This window comes from Choloepus didactylus, chromosome 5 (genome assembly GCF_015220235.1).
Source record: "Choloepus didactylus isolate mChoDid1 chromosome 5, mChoDid1.pri, whole genome shotgun sequence".
NCBI classification, from domain to species: Eukaryota; Metazoa; Chordata; class Mammalia; order Pilosa; family Megalonychidae; genus Choloepus; species Choloepus didactylus.
This window is the reverse complement of record NC_051311.1, coordinates 134,856,742-134,882,416: the sequence shown is the minus strand read 5'-3', so window position 1 is coordinate 134,882,416 and position 25,675 is coordinate 134,856,742. Positions and strand designations below refer to the sequence as shown.

The following is a 25,675-nucleotide window of genomic DNA, read 5'->3' as shown; positions in this document are numbered from 1 at the left end:
AAAGACACATTAAAAAAATCATACACCATGACCAAGTGGGGTTCATTCCAGGCATGCAAGGATGGTTCAACATCAGAAAAACAATCAATGTATTACAACACATTAAAAACTCGAAAGGGAAAAATCAATTGATCATCTCAATAGATGCTGAAAAAGCATTTGACAAAATCCAACATCCCTTTTTGATAAAAACACTTCAAAAGGTAGGAATTGAAGGAAACTTCCTCAACATGATAAAGAGCATATATGAAAAACCCACAGCCAGCATAGTACTCAATGGTGAGAGACTGAAAGCCTTCCCTCTAAGATCAGGAACAAGACAAGGATGCCCGCTGTCACCACTGTTATTCAACATTGTGCTGGAAGTGCTAGCCAGGGCAATCCGGCAAGACAAAGAAATAAAAGGCATCCAAATTGGAAAAGAAGAAGTAAAACTGTCATTGTTTGCAGATGATATGATCTTATATCTAGAAAACCCTGAGAAATCAACGATACACCTACTAGAGCTAATAAACAAATTTAGCAAAGTAGCGGGATACAAGATTAATGCACATAAGTCAGTAATGTTTCTATATGCTAGAAATGAACAAACTGAAGAGACACTCAGGAAAAGATACCATTTTCAATAGCAACTAAAAAAATCAAGTACCTAGGAATCAACTTAACCAAAGATGTAAAGACCTATACAAAGAAAACTACATAACTCTACTAAAAGAAATAGAAGGGGACCTTAAAAGATGGAAAAATATTCCATGTTCATGGATAGGAAGGCTAAATGTCATTAAGATGTCAATTCTACCCAAACTCATCTACAGATTCAATGCAATCCCAATCAAAATTCCAACAACCTACTTTGCAGACTTGGAAAAGCTAGTTATCAAATTTATTTGGAAAGGGAAGATGCCTCGAATTGCTAAAGACACTCTAAAAAAGAAAAACCAAGTGGGAGGACTTACACTCCCTGACTTTGAAGCTTATTATAAAGCCACAGTTGCCAAAACAGCATGGTACTGGCACAAAGATAGACATATAGATCAATGGAATCGAATTGAGAATTCAGAGATAGACCCTCAGATCTATGGCCGACTGATCTTTGATAAGGCCCCCAAAGTCACCGAACTGAGCCATAATGGTCTTTTCAACATATGGGGCTGGGAGAGTTGGATATCCATATCCAAAATAATGAAAGAGGACCCCTACCTCACCCCCTACACAAAAATTAACTCAAAATGGACCAAAGATCTCAATATAAAAGAAAGTACCATAAAACTCCTAGAAGATAATGTAGGAAAACATCTTCAAGACCTTGTATTAGGAGGCCACTTCCTAGACTTTACACCCAAAGCACAAGCAACAAAAGAGAAAATAGATAAATGGGAACTCCTCAAGCTTAGAAGTTTCTGCACCTCAAAGGAATTTCTCAAAAAGGTAAAGAGGCAGCCAACTCAATGGGAAAAAATTTTTGGAAACCATGTATCTGACAAAAGACTGATATCTTGCATATACAAAGAAATCCTACAACTCAATGACAATAGTACAGACAGCCCAATTATAAAATGGGCAAAAGATATGAAAAGACAGTTCTCTGAAGAGGAAATACAAATGGCCAAGAAACACATGAAAAAATGTTCAGCTTCACTAGCTATTAGAGAGATGCAAATTAAGACCACAATGAGATACCATCTAACACCGGTTAGAATGGCTGCCATTAAACAAACAGGAAACTACAAATGCTGGAGGGGATGTGGAGAAATTGGAACTCTTATTCATTGTTGGTGGGACTGTATAATGGTTCAGCCACTCTGGAAGTCAGTCTGGCAGTTCCTTAGAAAACTAGATATAGAGCTACCATTCGATCCAGCGATTGCACTTCTCGGTATATACCCGGAAGATCGGAAAGCAGTGACACGAACAGATATCTGCACGCCAATGTTCATAGCAGCATTATTCACAATTGCCAAGAGATGGAAACAACCCAATTGTCCTTCAACAGATGAGTGGATAAATAAAATGTGGTATATACACACGATGGAATACTACGCGGCAGTAAGAAGGAACGATCTGGTGAAACATATGACAACATGGATGAACCTTGAAGACATAATGCTGAGCGAAATAAGCCAGGCACAAAAAGAGAAATATTATATGCTACCACTAATGTGAACTTTGAAAAATGTAAAACAAATGGTTTATAATGTAGAATGTAGGGGAACTAGCAGTAGAGAGCAATTAAGGAAGGGGGAACAATAATCCAAGAAGAACAGATAAGCTATTTAACGTTCTGGGGATGCCCAGAAATGACTATGGTCTGTTAATTTCTGATGGATGTAGTAGGAACAAGTTCACTGAAATGTTGCTATATTATGTAACTTTCTTGGGGTAAAGTAGGAACATGTTGGAAGTTAAGCAGTTATCTTAGGTTAGTTGTCTTTTTCTTACCCCCTTGTTATGGTCTCTTTGAAATGTTCTTTTATTGTATGTTTGTTTTCTTTTTAACTTTTTTTTTCATACAGTTGATTTAAAAAAGAAGGGAAAGTTAAAAAAAAAAAAGAAAAAGAAAAAAGACAAACAAGGAAAAAAAAAAAAAAGATGTAGTGCCCCCTTGAGGAGCCTGTGGAGAATGCAGGGGTATTCGCCTACCCCACCTCCATGGTTGCTAACATGACCACAGACATAGGGGACTGGTGGTTTGATGGGTTGAGCCCTCTACCATAAGTTTTACCCTTGGGAAGACGGTTGCTGCAAAGGAGAGGCTAGGCCTCCCTGTATTTGTGCCTAAGAGTCTCCTCCTGAATGCCTCTTTGTTGCTCAGATGTGGCCCTCTCTCTCTGGCTAAGCCAACTTGAAAGGTGAAATCACTGCCCTCCCCGCTATGTGGCATCAGACACCCAGGGAAGTGAATCTCCCTGGCAACGTGGAATATGACTCCCGGGGAGGAATGTAGACCCGGCATCGTGGGATGGAGAACATCTTCTTGACCAAAAGGGGGATGTGAAAGGAAATGAAATAAGCTTCAGTGGCAGAGAGATTCCAAAACGAGCCGAGAGATCACTCTGGTGGGCACTCTTACGCACACTTTAGACAACCTTTTTTAGGTTCTAAAGAATTGGGGTAGCTGGTGGTGGATACCTGAAACTATTAAACTACAACCCAGAACCCATGAATCTCGAAGACAGTTGTATAAAAATGTAGCTTATGAGGGGTGACAGTGGGATTGGGAATGCCATAAGGACCAAACTCCACTTTGTCTAGTTTATGGATGGATGTGTAGAAAAGTAGGGGAAGCAAACAAACAGACAAAGGTACCCAGTGTTCTTTTTTACTTCAATTGCTCTTTTTCACTCTAATTATTATTCTTGTTATTTTTGTGTGTGTGCTAATGAAGGTGTCAGGGATTGATTTAGGTGACGAATGTACAACTATGTAATGGTACTGTAAACAATCGAAAGTACAATTTGTTTTGTATGACTGCGTGGTATGTGAATATATCTCAATAAAATGATGATAAAAAAAAAAAAAAAAAAAAAATCCTAAGGCCCCTGGTAAATATGAAGGCTGCTGTATCTAACAGAAAACCTAAATGACATTATTTTAACCAAGAGAGAAGTTTACTTTTTTCCTCATGTAAAAATGTCTGCAAGCAGTAAAAAGGGATTCAGGGGGAGGAAGGCGACATAAATAGTTGGAACACAGGGCACTTTTAGGGCAGTGAAATATTCTGTGTTATACTATAACAGAGGATGCATGACATTATACATTTACCAAAACCCATAGAACTATATAACACAAAGAATGAACCCTACTGTAAACTATGGACTTCAGTCAATAATAATGTTTCAATATTGATTCATCAATTATAACAAATGCAAGATGTTTATAATAGAAATTCTGCATGCACATGGGGGTGTATATGCAAACTCTCTGTACTTTCTGCACAATTTTTCTGTAAACCTAAAAATTGCTCTAAAAAACAAAGTCTATTAATTAAAAAAAAAAAAATGTCTTGAAGGGAGCAGTCTGGGCTGGTGTGGGAATTCCACACTGCCTTCAGAGTCCAGACTCCTAGCTTTCTGCTCCATCATCCTTAGCACATGGCTCCCACCAGGCCATCATATCCTTTCCAGGTAGCAAAATCAAAGAAGGGGCAAGGTAAAGGGGTATTTTTCAAAAGGGTCCCTGTAAAGGTCACCACCCAACAGCTTCCTCTTCCATGTCATTGGCCATTCCAATCTGCAAGTGAGGCTGGGAATTGTAGTTTCCTCATTGGGCACATCACCCCTCCTGCTATTACTAAGGAGGAGGAGAACATGGATATTGGCTGGACAACTAGACATGTCTGTTCAGCATCACATACATATCCTTACATAATTATTTCCCACTAGACCAAGTTTTCTCAACAGCAGCACTACTGACATTTTGAGCCGGATAATGCTTTGCTGTGCACTGTAGGATGTTTAGCAGCACCCCTGGTCTCTACCCACTAGATGCCAGTAGCATCTCTCCCTCCTCTGTTGTGAAAACCAAAAATTTCTCCAGACATTGCCAAAATCATCCCCAGTTGAGAACCACTCTACTAGTCTATCCTGATCATCTTTATATCACTTCCCAGCTTAATTACAATAGTGACTATAGTTATAATAACTATGTCTATTTTAACACTGAACACTATTTTAACCATTTCTGTTACACCCATTTTTACACATAGGAACTGAGGACCAGAAAGAACTTTCCAAAGGTACCAGAGCTAGCAAGTAGGCTCAGCTGAGGTCTATCTGACTTCAAGGTTTCTAGTCTGCTTCCTCCATCCACTACCCTGTCCTCCAATACACAACCACCCTTACCCACCCTCCAGTATGATAAGCATTCAAGAAACATTTGTTGAATTAAGTTAAAAAAAAAATTTGAATGGAACCAGAAATAAATCCTCATAGTTTTAAAACACTATATATAGATTTAAATGAAGACTAAGAATAAGAATAGGAATAGGAGGAGGAGGAGGAGGAAGGGGAAGAAGAAAGTAAAAATAAAGAGAGGAAGGAAGGAGGGAGGGAGGAAGGAATGGAGGGAGGGAGGAAATACAGATAAAGGACCAAAAGAGCATACTGTGCTTGCCAGCTTTAATTTAGTAGATTCTTAAGGCATCTCCATAAAGAGTAGGTAAATAGGTGCATATCTTATCAGCAATGAGTGATTGTTTAAAAATCTCACAGAATAAAGAGTGGGCCACTTTTATTTAACACTTGGAAAGAGAAATGATTTTTTTTTTTTTCCCTGTAGCAGACAAAGTGCTACTGTTGATGACAAAATTCACCTACCAGTTTCTGCTTCAGTGGGAGAAGCTGAACCGGTCAAGACAACAACTGAAAAATGCAATCACTGGGAAGTAGAGCGGGGAGGGCATTGGGTAGGTAAACTTGTGCCTGGATAGGCCTTTCACTCCCTGGGCTATTTGCAGTCTGTTACAGAGATTATTCTTTAATTGGGGAAAAGCAGTAAAGGAATTAAATAAATCATGAATAAGAATGCCCTGGCCCACCGCCTGAACCCATAGGCGTAGTCAGGAGTTGCAGCCTCTCCCTCCCCCCAGGTTGTGTTTGGTACTAAATGCTCTCTGGAAAACATAATCACTCTGCTTCTCAGAATCAGCCGAATTAGGAAAATATTATTTAGTAATATTTGTCCTTCATTATATTCAGTGTTTATTTGAACTTACTATTTATTAAGTGGCCCTGAGTTCCTGAAATGTTTATTAGATGTTGCATATTTTATTCACTTTTTTAGAAGTATTCAAAAACTGGGGAGATTTCACTATTTTTTGTTGTTGTTGTTTCTTTTTTTTATGTAGTCTGGCAATATTTACTAATTGTACACAAACTGTCGATTCCTATATAACCACTCCCAAAGCTTGGGTGTTATTGTGCATACCAAAAAAATTCCTATGAAAACAATAACACTGATGCTTTTTAGAGACGCCTCTGACTCTTACAAACTCATAGGATTTAGGAATGTTTCTTTAATCACCAGGACATTAAAAAATGTCCTATATTTCCTTTAAGCTTGCTTTAAAACAGGGTAATTGTTACTAATTTTTTTCCCTTGAACTATTTTATCATCTCACCAACTCGGAATGTGTTGGATTCACCTGGGATCAGAGCTAATGCTTCTTTGAAAATACCTGGGACAACAAGGGTTTCCATTAGCAGTGAGATATGGGTAGACATTTATTTCAAAATGGCAATGAAGTTGAGGAATTTGATTAGTTTAACTTTCCTGAGAACTGAAAAATGGTCAACAATCATTCATATGCCATTTTATAGCATTTTTCTTTGAACATCAGTGTTCTACCACATTCTTCCTAATAGCCTATTTCTGCTTTGCTTCTTGTCTGTTTCTCTGGTGTTTTTATGTTGCAGTTAATAAAATGTTGAACCCTTACACTTAACTTCTTAGAAAATGTAATAACAATAATTAGTCAAAATGGATGCCCAAAGATAACTAAGAAACAATAGTTGCTCTTAAAATATATCATGGCATTTCCCCCTCATAATAAAACACTAATATAATACATATAATCCTATGGGTAGATTAGGAAATGGGGAGTGTTATCACTCATCTTTGTCTTTCTAAATACAGGAAGTAAACATATGAAAAGAGTCAAACAGGAAAATCAATATTAGAATCAGGAGTAGAATTAAATTATAGCTATATAATGTCTGAATTAATACTCTCTTTGTAGAGGTAGAGAAATGTTATTTTAATCCTGAAGAAAAATTATCTCAAAATTTATTTTACTTCTTGCCAGATTGCCAGGCTTTGGTATACTGTGGTTAATAAAACTTAGAACTATTGTTTTCCTTTCTTAAAATATGCAAAACTCTAATTAGCTACAACAATGCACCAACATAATTTTCAAACTGCTTTTAAATTATGTAGCTTCTTCCTTGTAATTTGAAGCACTGAAATGTAGCCAATATTGCAAAATTACTCTTAACCACTAGAGGGCAGAAAATACTCCACACTTGTACATAACTAATTTTAAATTCTTAGACCAAAACAATCACCACCAGCACCACCACAACAAAAACAACAAAAGATTTTAAGATCTTGTTTTATTCTGTACGTACACTTAACATGGCACAGTTAACAACCTTAAATTTTTAAACTAAAGTACAGTCACTTCTTTTCAGCAGTTTATAGGAGGCAAAAATAGAAATCATTTTTAGCAGCCTGAGAATAGCTATGAGCTAAAGAACACATCAGTATCAGAGAGTCAGTACATAGCCAAGGAAAGGCAAAGTACTTAAGAAACAAAACAAAACAAAACTCAGCACCCAAAGAGAATCAGCAAGACTCTTTTTACCATAAAATATCTTCAATGGAATACAGAGGTGGTAACTATTATAAAATTGAAATAGACAATAAGGTCACAAAGCTATTAAATGCTAAAATACTGACATCTGAATCTTTAATTTCTACATGTACTTTCTTATATTACAAACCAGGGGTAGATCTGATTGTGGCAGAAATATTTTTAGTTTCCTCTTAATTTATCTTTTTGACCCAATAACTTTTCTTTTCCTCCCAATTAATCCATTTGCATTTCAATAGCTAAAGCATTACTTTGATTAGAAAACACAACCTCTTCACTTTCTCACTCTCATCAACTAAAATGCATCATGGTAAGCGAAACCGTTTGGATTTCAGTCTGGGTGGGTGACATTTTAACTACTGCCCCTTCAACCTTCTCCCTCTGTCAATCTTGGCCATGTCCTCCATCATAGGATAGAGAGGGTGATGGTAGCAGGCTGATGGAGGGATGGAGCAGGCATGAAGCCAGGGGACATACATCAGCGAGTCTGTGACTTCTCTGATGCATGAGTCTTTCACTTGCCAATCAAATGTGACAAGGCTTTTACCTTGAGGGTTGTGGATGACTTTACCAAAACACTAAATCATTTCTGAAGACTTGTTTCCTAACATAAGCAAACCTGTTCTCACTGTTCAGGTATGTGGACACTGTTTACTCTAATACTCATAAACACAGTGCAGTGGTACAGAAAAGTAGGGGTGTGGGACTTAGTAGGGAGTGCCACTTCTTTTAGATTAATGAAAAAAAAATGCACTTCTAAAATCAGGGCTAGTCACAGAAGAGAAAGGCTTCTGATAATTACCTATTGGTAGAAGTTACAATTGGGCAAATTTGAAAGAATCTTCTAAAAATGATAGCAGATCAGGAATAAATATGGCTAACAGGAGCCATAGACTTTTTTGTTTGAGCAAAGACTGCATGGTTATACATCACAGATGGCATTTCTGCATTGGGTGTGATGTTCTAATTGACATCTAAAACCTTATAACTCTTTGTGCTGGTTTGTATATATTATGTCCCCCAGAAATTAGACTTGTATTTCCCATGTCAGAGAATCCCTAAATATTACCTTTTCAGTTAATCCATGACCATGTATTATATAAGATGTATTTGTTATGGTTTTTCATATTAGTCAGATTTGCTGATGATGCTGATAAATTGCCTAGTTACTCTTAAATTTGCCATTTTCCTCACGGACCACTTATTCATGAAAGGTAGTTAGCTTAATAGTTAGTGACCTGTTCTTAGCCCTGATATGGACTCTCATTTATCTTTTAGATTAGTTTAAATGTTTTGAGATAAGTGGTTTTCTTTTGTTTTTCTGACACCTGATCTTTATAATTCTTACAGGGAATTGCCTTTCCAAAAAGACAAATCACCCTGACATCTGTCAGAAGAATAGTACATTTTGTTCTTGTGTAGCTTTGTTTTCTTTTCAATATCAGGTGCTTGCAGAAAGTTAAATTGAGTACTCCTGAATTCAGGGAATACTACTCTATACCTCTTTTTGTAAGGCCCCTCTCATTTTACTTGTTCCACTTGATCACTGAGCTCCACTCCCATTTTCTCTTCCTAATAGGCATCAAATGTTAGTGTACTTAATAAATTTATAAATTTTGACCTGTGCAGAAAACAGATGGCTCTTGGAAAATGACAGGTGGTGACTCCAATTGCAGCTGCTGTTCCAAATGTGATATCATTGCTTGGGAAAATCAACACATCCCCTGATTCCTGGTATGCAGCTATTGATATAACAAAACTTTTTTCTCAATAACTTTTAGGAAAAACCATGAGAAACAGTTTGTTTCAGCTGGCAAGGCCAGCAATACACCTTCACTATCCTACCTCCAGAGTATTTCAGCTCTCCAGTCCTATATCATAATCTAGACAACAGGAATCTTGATGAAATTTATTTTCTACAAGACATCAGAGTGGTCCTTTGAATTGATATCATGCTGATCAAGAAGCACATTAAGAAGTAGCAACTACTGTATACTTAGAAATTTCTAGGCATCTAGCGGCAGGGGACATGTTGAGATATTCCTTCTTAGATGAAGGATAAGCTGTTGCATACGGCCCCTCCTACAGCCAAAAAAGAGGCACGATGCCTAGCTGGCCTCTTTGAATTTTGGAGACAACATATTCCTCATTTGGGTGTGCTACCTCAGCCCATTTACTGAGTGACTCAAAAAACTGCTAGTTTTGAGTGGGGATCATAGCAAGAAGAGGCTCTGTGACAGGTCCAGGCTGCTATGCAAAATACTCTGCCACTTGGGCAATATGATCCAGCAGATCCAATGCTGCTGGAAGTTTCAGTGGCAAATAGAGATGCTATTTGGATCCTTTGGCGGGCCCCTATAGGAGAACCACAGTGCAAATCCTTAAGATTTTGGAGAAAAGCCCTACAATCCTTTGTAGATAACTACTCTCCTTTTGAGAAACAGCTTTTGGCCTGTTAGTAGAGAACAAATGCTAACTATGGGCTACCAAGTTATTATGAAACCTGAGTTGCCCATCATGAGGCAATATCATGAGTGTTGTCTGACCCACCAAGCCATAAAGTTGGGCATGCGCAGCAACACTCCATCATCAAGTAGAAGTAATATATCCAAGATCGTGCTTGAGCAGGCCCCAAAGGCACAAGTTACATAAGGAAGTGGCCCAATGCCCATGACCCCCACTCCAACCACATTACCTTCTCTTTCCCAGCTCACAGCAATGGCCTCTTGGGTGGTTCTTTACAATCAGTTGTCTGAGGTTGGGCCTGGTTTACATGCACTATTCACAAGTACAGCCTGAAAGTGGACAGCTGCAGCACTATAGTTCTTTTCTGGGACATCCCTGAAGGGCAGTTGTGAAGAGAAATCCTCCCAGTGGGCAGAACTTCAAGCAGTGCACCTGTTGCTCACTTTGCTTGGAAGAACAGAGGCCAGAGGTGTGTTTGATTACTGATTCATGAGCTGTTACTAATCGTTTTGCTGCATGGTCAGGTACTTGGAAGGAACATGGTTGGAAAATCAGTGACAAAGAGATCTGGAGAGAGGTATCTGAATGGGTGAAAAAGTTGAAGATGTTTGTGTCCTATGTGAATGCTCACCAGAGGGTGACTTCAGCAGAGGAGGATTTTAATAATCAAGTGGATAGGATGACCCACTCTGCGGATACCACTCAGCCTCCTTCCCCAGCCACTCCTGTCATTTCCCAATGGACTCATGAACAAAGTGGCCATGATAGTAGGGGTGGAAGGTATTCATGAGTTCAGCAACATGGATATCCAATCACCAAAGCCAACCTGGCTACAGTCACTACTAAGTGCCCAATATTCCAGAAGCAGAGACCCACACCCAGTCCCCGATACGGCACCATTCTCCTGAGGTGATCAACCTACTACTTGATGGCAGGTTGACTACATTGGACCACTTCCATCATAGAAAGGGAAGCATTTTGTTCTTACTAAAATAGACACGTATTTTGAGTATGGACTTGCCTTTCCTGCATGCAATGCTTCTGCCAAAACTACCATCCATGGACTTACAGAATGCCTTATTACCCACCATGGTATTCTACACAGCACTGCTTCTAATCAAGGAACCCACTTCATAGCAAATGAAGTACAGGAATGGGAACATGCTTATGGAATTCACTGGTGTTACCATGTTCCATATCATCCTGAAGCAGCTGGATTGATAGAATGATGGAATGCTCAATTCTGGTACCAACTGGTGGCAACTTGCAGGGCTGGGGCAATGTTCTCCAGGAGTCTGTATATGCTCTAAATCAGTGTCCACACTATGGTACTATTTCTCCCATAGCCGGGATTCACAGGTCCAGGAATCAAGGGGTGGAAATGGGAGTGGCATCACTGACTATTACCCCTAGGGACCCACTAGAAAAATTTTTACTTCCTGTCCCAGCAACCTTAAGCTCTGATTACTCATAGGTCTTAGTTTCAAAGGGTGGAGTGCTTCCTCCAGGAGACACAAAAACAATTCCATTGAACTGGAAGTTAAGACTCCTACCTGGCCTCTTTTGGGCTCCTCATACCTCTGAATCAACAGTCAAAGAAAGGACTTACTGAACTGGCTGGTGATTGATGCTGATTATTGAGGGGAAATGGGACTGCTAGTACACAGTGGCAGTAAAGAAGAGTTTGCCTGGAAGAAAGGAAATCCTTTAGGGTGTCTCTTAGAACTACCATGCCATGTGATTAAAGTCAATGGAAAACTGCAAGAACACAATCCAGAAAGGACTACTAATGGCCCAGAAACTTCAGGAATGAAGGTTTGGGTCACCCCACCAGGCAAAGAAACAAGACCAGCTGAGGTGTCTGCTGGTGATAAAGGGAACATGGAAGGAATAGGTAATAGAAGGTAGTTTTAAATGTGAGCTATGTCCACATGACCAGTTGGAGAAACAAGGACTGTAAGGGTTGTTATTCTTTTCCTTATTCTGTTATGAACATGTGTGTATATACACATAAAGGACGTATCTTTGTTTTCTTCCTTAGCTTATCCCCTTAACATGTAACATAACTAATGTTAGCTTTATGTCATAGTATTTAAGTTACAGAACATCAAGTTTAGAGTGAATATTACCCAAGGAATTGCATTATCTTCTGAGGAAAGGGTGATTATGTTTCTGGTTATACCCAGAACAGATGAATTATGTAAGGTGAAATCATGACTGTTATTGATTTAGAGATTAAGTGTAGCTTAAGGAGATGTGTATGGTGCCAAGTTAACAAGGAGTGGGTTGTGATGGTTAAGTTCATGTGTCAACCTGGCTAGGTTACGGTGTTCAATTGTTTGGTCAAGCAAGCATTGGCCTGAGTATTATTGAGAGAGTATTTTGTGGACTTAAATCATTCGTTAATCAATTGCATCTATGGCTGATTACATTTACAATCAAAAAAGGAGATCGCTTTCAGCAATGAGAGAAATCTCATCCAATCAGTTGAAGGCCTTTGAGGGTAAACTGCTGATTTCAGCAGTCAAAAAGAATAATTTCTAGCTCTACTTCCACCACTCAGCTTCTCCTGAAGAAGAGGTCCCAATTTGTGGCCTGCTCTATAATAGGTTCATACCTAAGGAATGCAGATTAAGATTGAGACTATGTCTAAATTAGAGTACATAATTCAATATACTAGAATAATTTTGAGCATCCCTGGATAGGAGGCTACTCTGTATTGTTGAAATTAGTTAAATCACAGGAGTTAAGGATAAGGAATGTTGGCCAAATAAATATACCCAATCCTGACATACCTGAGAGCCTTTCAGAACCTTTTTTAAAGAGAAAAAAATGTTTTACAAAGGTCTGACACATTTTTCTCTTGCTTAAAAATAATCTATTTTGCTCATTTGCTACCTCCCAGAAAAAAATCAAGCCATGAGGAAACGAGATTAAAGTTAAGTTTGGAAAAAAGTAGAGTATGAAAAGTTCTGAAAGGCTGTTGACAGTAAACGGGCTAAGATGGCAGGAAATTTAATGGGAGACTCTAATCCCAGGAGTTTTGGCCAGCAAAGGGGCAGAAAGTTTAGGGAGGACTTCTGAGGGAAACCGATTTTTAAAATATATAAAGGTGTCAAAGATAAAGGCAAATTTCACCTTAATGCACAAGTCTGTCTCCAGCAGGATCTACTCTTCCCAGGCTAGTGGGGCGATAAGTGCCAGAAGGTGGAGAGAAGTGCAATGCCTCAAAAATAGACCTAAGACCACAAAATTACCACGTTACCTACCCCTATGCACCTTTTTCCCCCCATGTTAGCTAGCACTCATCTAGAAGGCATGGCACACACACACAAAAAAATACCCAGCTGATTGGTTGACAAAAGAGTAAACCAAAGAATGTCAAACGCATTGTTACATCTCCCTTTCCCGAGGTGGTCATTCTGCTCTCATTTTCCTGTGTTCCTGCAGCCTCAGATCTAGCCTTTAACTCAGAATCGTAACCTTCCCACATCCCGTTCCTTTGGGAGGATGGGGGGGAAGTGGGGGAGTGAGGGCTGCGGGTTTCTCAGAATTGAGAGAAATTCCTGACCCTGTAGAAACATGGTTCCCAGTCGTTTCTTTCGGGGGGTGATCTGAGGTAATCGAAGTGGGGCTTTGCTCCTGGGGACTAAGTAGAGAAAGGGCTGCACCTGCAGGTCTGCCGGCCTATCTGCCACGTCCGCGCCCACCCAGCGGAGGATGAGCCAAGGCCAGGCGAGCGGCTGCGCTTGCGGAGTCCCGAAGACCCCAGCTCTCGTCGCACTGGCCATTCCCGCGAGACGGGGGCTCAGATGATCCCGCCTCACTAAGGTCTCCCCTGCCTCCCTTCCCTGGACCTAAGCTCTCCCTCTGCGCAGTCCACGGGAGATTAACAACCCCGCCCCGGCCGGGGACTTAGTTACATCAGGCAGTTAGTTTTCAGAGGAAACGAGGCCGCCGCCACCACCAGAAGGAGCGGAGGGTGAGGCGACAACGCCGACTGTGGCGGAAGATCCCGTTTGGCCCCGGGACTGGGCATCTCGCCCGCTCGCCTCACTTCCGGTCCTGCTTCTGATTCTTGCCAGTCTGGGAACTCTAGGGCTTCCTCCGAGGCCTCCAAGAGCGGCCCGCCGCGCACCTGCCCGACACCCCCGGAGCTCGCCGCCGCGCCGGGATGCATTACCTAGTGCCACGGTCACGGTCGCCGTCACAGGCACCCTCAACCCCACCCCCGGCCCGCCCGCGCTCCCTCTCTCTCTCTCTCAGCGGCACCTGCCCGCAAGCTCCCAGGGGCCGCAGGTGCGAAGGCCGACCGAATTCCACGCCCCGCGGAGGCCCACCAGGTCTAGGGAGGGGCCGTGGGGGTGCAGTCGCATGCCGCTCCCAGGCTGATGTTCCAGGTGTGTCCGAAGTGCCGCGACACCTCTGGGCAGGGCAGTATGGCCCGGAAAGCTCGGCCTCTGCTCCTGGGGCCCGCGGTGCTCGCCATGGCGCTTCCTTGGCTTTCCCACAAAGTCGGAGGGAGGAGTGGGATTCTCACCGACGCGGCTGGCAACCAGGAATCCCCTTTGGTGTTCCAGTGGATTTCTTCAGTACAATTCTTGTCCAGAAATACCAAAGCCTTTAGAAGTACAGCCCTCGATTCTGTTGGATGGCGAGTCTCCCCGCTTTTTAGAGAGACCATGGGATTGGGGTGGGGTGGGGGGTCGGGAGAGTCAGGGGGAGGATCAGCTGCGTTTTCTTGAATATTTTATGGTTATTATAGGCTGGAGTGAAATAGTGACACATTCCAGGGTAATTTGGGCAGATAATAAAAAATATATTTATAGCCTCCCCCTCCCCAGCCCTGAAGATCTGGGGGAAGGTGCAGATGTGTTGGACATCCTCACCTGGACTGGTGTTGATGTTGTCACAAACATTGGGACTGGCGGTTTGATGTGCTGAGCCCTCGAGCATGGGACTTGCCCTTATGAAACTCATTAGCACAAAGGAGAGTCTAAACTTGCATGTAATGGTGCCTAAGAGTCTCCCCCTGAGAACCTCTTTGTTGCTCAGATGTGGCCCTCTCTCTAACTGAGCCATCTCAACAGGTAAACTCGCTGCCCTCCCCCGTACGTGGGACCCGACTCCCAGGGGTGTAAATCTCCCTGGCAGTGCAGAATATGACTCCCGGGGATGAATGTGGACCCGGCATCATGGGACTGAGAGTATCTTTTTGACCAAAAGGGGGATGCAAAATGAGATGAAATAGTTTTGGTGGCTGAGAGATTTCAAATGGAGTTGAGAGGTCACTCTGGTGGACATTCTTATGCACTATATAGATAACACGTCTTAGGTTCTAATGTATTGGAATAGCTAGAAGTAAATACCTGAAACTACCAAACTCCAACCCAGCAGTCTGGACTCCTGAAGACAATTATAGAATAATGTAGATTACAAGGGGTAGCAGTGTGATTGTGAAGACCTTGTGGATCACACCCCCTTTATCTAGTGTATGGATGAGTAGAAAAATGGGGATAAAAACTAAAGGACAAATGGAGTGGGATGGGGGGATGATTTGGGTGTTCTTTTTTAACTTTTATTTTTTATTCTTGTTCTGGTTCTTTCTGATGTAAGGAAAATGTTCAGAGATAGATTGTGGTGATGAATGCATAACTATGTTATCATACTGTGGACAGTGGATTGTATACCATGGATGATTGTATGGTGTGTGAATGTATTTAATAAAACTGAATTTAATAAAAAAAAATTGCTGTTTATTACTGAAGTCATCTGAGAGTCCAGTCCACAGATGGGCTATTGGTGAGGAAGGAAGCCCCTGATTTCTGTGCAGCATTGGGTTGAATAATTAAGCAGTACAAAGCATGTTTTCTGCCTGCCCTGACAGAGGGTCAGTATGGTAGTGACCCAATTAGTTGACTCCCAAACCAGCTGTGTCCTCCATTTCTTTTCCAGATTGTGCCTTTTTAGCCAAGAAGCATGGAGGTAATTCATGGCAGGCCCTACTGTTGCAAGGAGCTTGAAGGAGCTGACATACTGTCAGACACGTTTTGCTCCAATGAACTGCACACCCCACTGCGAAGAAAAGTTCGCCCAACTGCCTCAGATGACAGGTACAACAAATGCTAGAGAAAACAAACAAGAAAAAAGTATTTGAATGTATCAGTGTGTTCTAGTTTGCTAATGCTGCCAGAATGCAAAACACCAGAAATGGATTCCCTTTTATAAAAGGGGGTTTATTTGGTTACATGGTTACAGTCTTAAGGCCGTAAAGTGTCCAAGGTAGTGCATCAACAGTCGAGTACCTTCACTGGAGGATGGCCAATGGTGTTCAGAAAACCTCTGTTAGCTGGGAAGGCATGTGGCTGGCGTCTGCTCCAGAGTTCTGGTTTCCAAATGGCTTTCTCCCAGGACGTTCCTCTCTAGGCTTCAGCTTCTCTCCAAAATGTCACTCTCAGTTGCTCTTGGGTCGTTTGTCCTCTCTTAGCTTCTCCAGAGCAAAAGTCTGCTTTCAAAGGCTGTCTCCAAAATGTCCCTGTAAGCTGAAGCTCCTCTCTCAGTTCCAGTGCATTCTTCAAAGTGTCTCTCTTGGCTGTAGCTCCTCTTCAAAAGTTCAGTCTCAGCTGCACTGAGTTCCTTCTGTTATGTCAGCTCATTTATATGGCTCCACTGATCAACTTAGACACACCCTGAATGGGCAGAGCAACACCTCCATGGAAATTATCCAGTCAGAGTCATCACCCACAGCTGGGTGGGGCGCATTCCAAAGAAACACTCAAAGAATTACAATATAATCAACACTGATAACGTCTTCCCACACAAGATTACATCAAAGATAATGGCGTTTGGGGGACACAATATATTCAAACTGGCACACAGTGTATTTTTGAAAGTAAGAAAAACCATTTATCATTTTGGGGCTCTTCTGTTTATCACATCGTAGAGAAGACAAAACATAACAGTTAACTAAACCTTAAAGTGCCCATATCTATTGGGAACTTGATAAGTAGGTTGGTGCATACTATAAAAAGACATCAAATTCATTCACTAAATTCTAGAACTATAGAAAATACTCAGTTCCTTCATTTGGAAATAAATCTGTTTTAATCAAAGTTTTTTGTTTTAATTTCATAAAAGGGGAAACAGTGTAGTGGTTCCCTAACATCCCCAAATACCATCTGCTCAGAAATACTCCCAGAATCTGTTGATTCCAGCTGCTGTCTAAATTTTTGCTGTACCAAATTTCCTTTAATACACTAATTATTGGTTATGGTTATAACTGCATCTAGCATATATTGAGTGATTGTATACATTGGCACTGTACCAAGCCTTTGTATGTAGTAATTCTTTTAATCCTTACAACAACCCTATTGAATAAGTACTATTATTCCCATTTTACATGTGAAGTAACAGATATAGACATGTAATTTGCTGAGATCTTGGTGCCAGCTTTTCTGCATTGTGTTTACTTGAATCATTAAAAAACAAACATAAAAAACCCAAACACTTGAATAGTGAAAAATAGCCTGTTGGGTTGTTTTCTCATTTTAGTGTTTTGTTGTTGTTGTTAATTTTTATTTCACGTGGTCCGCTCTCTCACTCAAGAATTCTTTCTTTAAGAAACCAGACAGTAAGTTGCCTAGCCTCAGTTTAAACACTTCCAAAATGTGGCATCACTTACCATACAGGCAGTCCATTCCACTTTTTAATGCTCCTGATTGTTAATTTTCTAATCAGAACATTTTTACTCCTTGTAATTTCTACCTGCTGATCTGGCTCTTCCTCTGAAGCCACGCAAAATAGTAATTAACCATCTCCATGACAGTGCTTGATGATTCCTTTTGCCTCTCTAAGATTTCTCATTGCCAGACTTTGCCAGATGTCACTGGTTCTCACAACCTTTATGATGGGTTTTTTTTCTTTGTTTCTTTAACATATCTGAAAAGAAAGCATATACAAAGAATTGAGATACGGAAAAGCATTGGTTCAACACTAATGAATCTACAAGAATTAGGATTTGGGGAAGGTGAGAAAGATTACCTAAACATTTAAAACAATTGGAAACTGCAACCAAAATAATCTGATAAACTCCTTTTTACCACTTATGAATAGACTTCAGAAACTCGTTGTATAATTTTTATTAAATTAGAGAGCCTCGATGGGCTGCTCATATGCAAAACAGAAGTAAGGGGATTCTCTGACTGGTCCCTATGTTGTTAAATATTCTGCCCGTCTGAGCTTCACCCCTGGCTTCTTAATGAAGCAGGCCTCTGTCCCCAACACTTGAAAGAGGATGTGATCCATTGGAGAAACATCTGTCTTACTAGTACCACCTCTAATATTTCCTCTATATTCTGGGTCTTCAGTTGTGTTCAAGGACACCATATCATACACTATTAAGTTGCACATCCATGAGAAACATAGTAGACAATGACAAGGAAACATTTTTTTAATTATAAACTCAGTCTATTCGATGTGTTTCTAAAGGTGCAATACTTTCTTTATTTATCAGTAAAAGAAATTAGAAATTACTTCAAAAAAATCAGCAAATGGCAAACAAATTTCCTTGAAGGTCATGCTCACATATATGGTGCATCCTAGAAAAGAAGAGGGGCAAGGCAGTTTTCATCCACTTGCGAGTTTTGGTGGGAAACGTTTTCTAAACTGATCTAGGAAGTAGAATGTAGAATCAATTCATCCTCCTCTCAATGGCCATCCACTGGATAATGAATTTAAAAATGAGACTAAATTAAAAACACACACCCCCGCAACCTCACACACCTGCCAAAAGAAGAAAAGTAAAACATTAAGATGTACTATTCTCCAGAACAGAAACAGGGAGCAGCTTTATCAATTCAAATTAGTCTGTTACAGAATCATCACAAGCATGCCTTGATTTTAAATAAACAAACAAACAAAAAATTGCAACAACAGAACAAAAACTAGTACTGATCACTGTTCTGACAAAACATAGTTACTCAAAATTAGCTAGACAGGGAAGGGGCAAGGGACCATACCTATGGGTCTTGTCTCATATTAGGGCATGTGTGTAAGTGCAGGTCATTCGTCATTATTGCAGAAACAATTTTAGCTTTTAATCTTCAGTTTGATTTAAACATTGCTTTAAGTATGATGTTGACACCAGCTGTGTTCTAGAGAGATGCTCATAGCAGCACACACCTATGCCTCTTCTCTGGTTCTGGAGGCTCCAGGGTAGCCAGTATTGCTTCATCAAATACATTCTTTAGGCCTTTCTGTGTGAGTGCAGGGCACTCCACATAAATGACAGCCCTCAGGTCACTGGCCAGCTTTTGAGCAGTCTCCGAAGTAATAGGCCTCTGTTCTTGGAATGTTTCTCAGTAGTACAGGGGTCATCTCTGAGATCAATTTGGGTCCCCAAAAAACAAGAAAGGAGTCTTTGGACAATTGTAAGTTAACTCAGTTACCCACTTTTCTTTCACATTTTCAAATCAGGATGGACAGAGCAGTGAAAAACAGTCTAGAAATATATCTGTTTCAGGATAACTCAGTGATGCTAATCTGTCATAAGCCTCTTGCCCTGCTGTATCAAAAAGTCTAAGAGTTTATGGTTCTCCACCAATCATAACTGTAGCTGCATAGTAGTCAAAAAGTCAGTACATATTCAGATGGAAGTTTGTGGTGTAGGACCTCAGGAGATACGTTTTACCAAGGGCACCATCACCCACAACAGTGCACTTAATTGTTTGCATTGCTGGAATTGTTTTTTCTCCACTTTCAATACTTCAAATTCAGGTTGACCTCAGCTTCTCCACCTGGGCACTGGAACACTACACAGTCTCCTCAGCTGCAGGACAGGGGCACAAACCTCTCACAAACTTTACTCTTCTTTCCTCTTGCATTTGGCTTTCACCATCACAATCAAATTTCATGGATCTGTTCCACTTTGTAAGTGTGCTCTTTGTATTTAAAAAAAACAGGTTTTATTTCTTAATTATAAAACTAACACATGTTCCTTATAGTTTCAAAACCGTAGAAATTCTCCATTTTTCCAACAGGAAGAAAAAAAAAAAAAAACTAAACCACAAGGAAGAAAACCTCTGTCCTTTCTTTATCCAGAAATATTAACCACTGTGTTAACATTTCAATATGCATCATCTATGGTTTTTTATTTAATTTTAAGATCATATTATACATATTTTTTGTGAACTTCTATGTTCACCTAGTGAAACAGAATATTTTTATATTGAGGGGAAAGTGGGCCCAGTGTGCTTCTCTTGAATCAGTCTTTGCAGTACCTGATTCTCAGAATTGGCTGTATGCCCTGAATTCCTACTCAGATCCAAGAGCCATTCTATTAGGCAGGGCTTCCCTTGAGTCAGAGGAAACCCTGAGCAGGTAATGTGTGATCAGGCAGTTGTCCCTGGCTCAAAAGCAGTGATGTGAGGTTTTAGATTTGGCCTAAAGGGTGGGCTTAGTTCCCAGTTAGAGCCTCTACCCACCTTTTTTTCACCTGCAGGGTCAGAGCACACTGCTGAATATCTGACCTAGTATGAAAGTGGTCCTGCCTATCTAGAGATGGTTCTGGCCTTTCTGCCTCTTTCCTGCAAGATCTGGGCTAGGTCAACTGAGTCTGATATTTCACAGCATTAGGGCAGCTCCTGTCAGTGAGAAGACACCTGGCACCCAGATCTAATATCATATTCTTCCTTTATTTTGCATACTGATAACAATCTGGCCACAGTTGATGTTACGTGTTTTTTAGCAATGTTATACTGAGTTCATAGTAAATTTAGGGTCAACTAAGATCTAAAGGCCATTTTTTTTTAAGGAGCAGCTGAGTTATTTCCCCAATACTTTAGTCTGCCATTATACACTTATTAACGTTAAATTTGAGACTTCTGATTCAACAGCCAATTTTGTCTTTTAATATCTTAAGATTTTGATCTCTGAAGTTAATAATAATGAAATTTAAAAAAATGATAGTCACAGCATTTCAGCCTCTTTTTGAATGTAAACTCCATGAAAATAGAGAAGAGAGTATTTTTTACATCTTTATATAATAAATACCTGATTCCCAATCAGTTTAAAGTTAAGTCTCTAAAAAATTGATTTGATTGCCCCCCCCATAGAATGACCATTAGCAAATATTTTGCTTTTTATTTTATCACGTCTAACATTCACACAGAAACATGCACAGATCGTGAGTATACATGTTAATGAATTTTCACAAAGTGAACACATCTGTGCACCCAGAATAAACAAAAAAAATCCAGCTTCTCAAAAATAACCCTTGTGTCCCATTCCAGTTGCTGTCCAACCAAGGTAACCACCAACCCTGATGTATATAACCCATGAATTAATTTAGCTTGTTTTTAAATTGCCTATGAATAGAAGCAGACAGTATGTACTCATTTGCCCATATTCTTTAGCTTAGCATAATGTTTTTAGGATTTATCCCTAATATTGTATGTGTCAGTGATTTGTTCCTTTTTATTGCCAAATAGGATTCCATTGTCTGAATAATCCATAATCTGTTTATCGATTTTCCTGTTGATAGACATTTGAGTTGTTTCCATTTTTGTGGGTTTTTTCCCCTCAGTTTTTGGCTTTTATATATAAAGTTTCTCTGAGTATTCTTGTACAAGAATTACTGTAGATATATGTTTTTGTTTTTATTGGGTAAATACCTAGAGGTGGAAGTGCAAAATCGTAGGGTAGGTGTATGTCAAATGTTGTAGGAATAAAATTGTTCATAATACTCCCTTATTATGGTTGTTTGTATGATGTCTGTAGTGGGTTGAATGGTATTCACCAAAATGATATGTACATAGACCGTATCAATATCACCTTATTTGGATTAAGGTCTTTGCATATATAATTTAGTTAAAGATACTGAGATGAGGAGATCCCCCTGAATTACCTGGCCCCTAAATCCAATGACAAATGTCCTTGTAAGAGACATACAGAGAAGACACACAGAAGGGAAGGCAGTGTGAAGACTGAGGCAGAGATTGGAGTGACGCAATCACAAGCCCAGGAATGCCTGGACAGCCGCCAGAACCTGGAAGAGTCAAGGAACAGATTCTCTCCAAGAGCCTCTGAAGGGAGTGCACCGCTGACAGCTTGATTGTAGACTTCTGGCATCCAAAATTAGAGACAGAATTTCTGTTGTATTACCCATCACATTTGCTGTTACAACAGCCCTAGGAAACTAATATGTATTTTGGTACTCAGAATGGGGTGCTGCTCTACAATGTACAAAAATGTCATCAGTGCTTTGGAATTGGGTAACGGGTAGAGGCTGGAAGAATTTTGAGGAGCTTGAAAGAAAAAGCCTCGACTGCTGTAAAGAGATTTTTGGTAGAGATGTGAAGGTTAATGGCATCATGATGAGGGCACAGGCAAGTGAGGACAGCACAGAAGAGAAAGCTTCATTTGACTTAGAGAACAGATGTATTGTCATGAACAGAATGTTCATGAGTGGGCTATTTTTTATTTCATTTAATCTTCTCTGTTGGCTTTTTACCTATGCCTCATTATATTATTATTTTTAGTGGTTCCTCTAAGGACTACAGTGTGCAGCTTTGACTCATCACTCTGCTTTGAATTAATTTTTACCACTTCATGTATAGTATAAGGACCATACAACAGTTTAATTCCATTTTCTGCCTCCCATCTTTTATGTAACATTATCATATATTTTATTCTACACATTATAAATCATGTGATACGTTATTTTTTGCTTTAAACATTCAATTGTCTGTTAAGTAAGAAAATTAATCTTTCATATTTACTATTTCTCATGCTTGTTATTCCTTCCTGTAGTTGTGAATTTTCATGTTGTCATTTTCTTGGACTAGAACTTCCTGTAGCATTTCTTGTAGCACGAGTTTGCTGCAAACCAATTCTCTCAGCTTTAGTTTGTCTGAAAATGTCTTTATCTCACCCTTATTTTTAGACTATTTTTCCTTATTATAGAATTCTATGTTGACAGTTTTTTCTTTTAACACTTTAAAGATGTGGTTCCATTGTCTTCCAACATGCGTAATTTCTAACAAGAAGTCTACTAAAATTCTTGTCTTTTTTCCTCTTCATGTAATGCAGTTTTCACCCACCTCTGGCTGCTTTTAGGATTTCCCTTTGTTTTCAGTTTTCAACAGTTTTATTATGATGTGTCTAGACATGCTTTTCTTTGTGTTTATCCTGCTTAGGGTTCACTGCGTTTCTTGGATCCTATGGATTGTTATTTTTCAGCAAGTTTGAAAATTTTTGTCCATTATATCTTCAATTATATTTTCTTCTCCTTTCTCTTTATCTTTTCTCCTTATGGGACTTCAATTGCATGTATGTTACATGCCTGATACCGTCACATAGGGCATTAAAGCTCTCTTCTTTTTTGTTAGGATCATTTTTCGCTCTGTGCTTGAGTATGGGTTGTTTGTGTTGACCTGTCTTCAGAGTCACTGATTCTTTTTTTCTTCTGCAGTGCCCAATTTTCTGTTAAGCCTTTGCAATGAATTTTTAATTTTAGATGTATTTTCTCAATTCTAGGATTGCCATCTAGATCTTTTTAAGAGTTTCCAGATCTTTCTTGACATTCCCCATTTTTTCCTGCAAATTGTTTGCATATGTATAGTAGTTATATTAAAATCTTTGTTAATTCCAGTATCTGAATTGTCTTTGGGTAGGCTGTTGATTTTTTTATTTCTTGATTATTGGTTACATTCTTTTGCTTCTTACATCTGAAATTTTTTTGTTGTGTACCATATATTTTGAATGATATAGAGACTCTGGATTATGTTATCTTCCTCTGGAGAGTGTTGAATTTGTTCTAGTAAGCAGATAAATTACTGGTTTCAGGCTTTTATTAAAAATGGATCCGTTTTCCCCTTGTTCTGGGTTATAGCTCTTAGTCTGGACATGTCTTAATTTCTAGGGGTGACTTTTCTAGGATTTTAATTGTGTAATAAGCCCTATTAACTTGGCAGGGCTCAATCTTCAGACTTTGTTTCCCCACCATTGGGCAGCTGTTGAAATCTCTAATCAGTTATTTAGCCTTCCAGCTGTTGCTTTCCACTGGATTTTTTTTTTTTTTTTTTTTTTTTTTTTTTTTTTTTTTTTTTTAGGGTATTGCCCATTAATGTGCAGTTGTAAGCTAAGAATTTGAGGCAAATTCAAATGCATGTATATAGTTTGGACTTCTTCTGTGGCTCCTACCTTTCTAGGATTCCACTCTTAATTTTCAGCCCTCTGGCAACCTAAGAGCCAACCTCTAACACCTCATCCCAGTAAGCCTGCCTCTTTCAGCATTATCTCTGTTCCCGATGTGTCATGAACTGGGGATTGCCCTCAGTAGAATATTCAGTTAAATGTGGATCTCACCCAGTGTACTTTTCAACAGTAATATATCCCCTAGTTTTTGCCTGAATTTGATTTTTTCTCTGGTTTCTTTCATTTTTGTTTGTTTGTTTTTAATATTTTGTTGAGGGTTTATAATTGTTATAAGCAGGAGAATTAGTTCAATAAAAGCTCCTCTGGAATAAGCCATTGCTAGAACTGGACTTTTATTGTTTTTAGAGAATTCTGAATAAATTTTTATATATTTCTTGAGATAACTGGTGATAACCTTCAACATTGTTTCTATAAAGTAGGCTATCCATATCAGAAATAGGTGCTTATCAGAAGAGAACCTAAGAAGGTGGCTAGGTGAGACAGGGCAAAAAATCACCTCCGTGAAAAATACTAGATAAAAACCAGAAAGTGACCCAGAACACCAATTTCAGCAATGCACCAGCTGGACAAGGTCTGCTAAAACCACAGGGACCGTGCACTTGGTGAAACTGGGAGTCTGCATTCTGAAATGAATGAGTAAGCCGGCTGAAAGCCCCATGGCCCCACTGTATGATGAAACCCGGGGTTGGCGTTTGGAGGTGGTCTAGCTCTTTTTTAAAAAAAAAACCCAGGATGGTGAGAACTGCACAGTGAAGCACGGCAGGAGTGGGCTGTGCCAACCTCTTGGTGTCTGGCGTGGAGGATAGACCACTGCTGATTCCCTCAGGTCCAGGGGGGCAGAGGGGAGAGCCAAAAGGAGAAAGAAACTGCACTGTTTGCAGCCGGCTCCCTGGCGGGCTGGGGACACTCCTGCCTGGGGCCGTACCCACAGCCCAGAGCCGCACCAGGAAACCCAGTGTGACGGGGAGTGTATCCCATGGCACCCGCACACACGCCACAACATCGGCCGTGGACAGTGGCCTTGGGTGCATACACAGCTAGTTGTCCCAGAGCCAGAAAGGCATAGCTGTGCGAAAAGGGGAGGTAGGTTGAGATGCCCCATTCAGCCATCTTTGCATCAGGCTGGGAGCGCCCCTGCACGGCCCGGCAGCCCAGGGCTTCCCTTGAGGGACGGTGCACACTTGTGACGTAGCACAGCCTTCCCTTAGCAGAGGCCCTGAAAGATCACAGCTGAGAAGGGGGGCCCACTCGGAAAACCCAGGGACACTACGTCAATGCAGGGGACTTGTGGGTCAGCAACAGAGAAAATCTGGGGCAAAACTGAAATGAAGGCTTAGACTCTTGCAACAGCCTTGAATCTCCAGAAACACATGGGAGTTTTGATTATTAAAGCTGCCCTGCCTCCCTAACCACCCAGACACATGCCCCACATTCAGGGCAGACAGCACCAGCAACACACCCAAACTGAGTTCACCAATTGAACCCCACAAGAATCATTTCCCCACACATCACAAAGACAAAGTTGAGGAGAACTGACTTGAGGGGAATAGGTGACTCGCAGACACCATCTGCTGGTTAGTTAGAGAAAGTGTATGCCACCAAGTTGTAGATCTGAAAAATTAGATT

General features: G+C 40.2%; 1 protein-coding gene and 1 pseudogene across 2 annotated transcripts in view; one reads left to right on the top strand and one right to left on the bottom strand.

Annotated features, from left to right (window-relative positions):
* Window positions 1–14,102: 14,102 nt before the first annotated feature.
* Window positions 14,103–25,675, top strand: part of C5H7orf31 (chromosome 5 C7orf31 homolog) — a 99,235-nt gene continuing 87,662 nt past the window's right edge. For both annotated transcript variants that reach the window (XM_037837527.1, XM_037837526.1), the window contains exons 1-2: window positions 14,103–14,235; window positions 15,791–15,948. In XM_037837527.1, the coding sequence (XP_037693455.1) occupies window positions 15,815–15,948 (134 nt within the window). In that variant the 5' untranslated portion in view covers window positions 14,103–14,235; window positions 15,791–15,814. The remainder of the gene's footprint in view (window positions 14,236–15,790; window positions 15,949–25,675) is intronic.
* On the bottom strand, window positions 19,000–19,566 carry LOC119534997 (annotated as a pseudogene).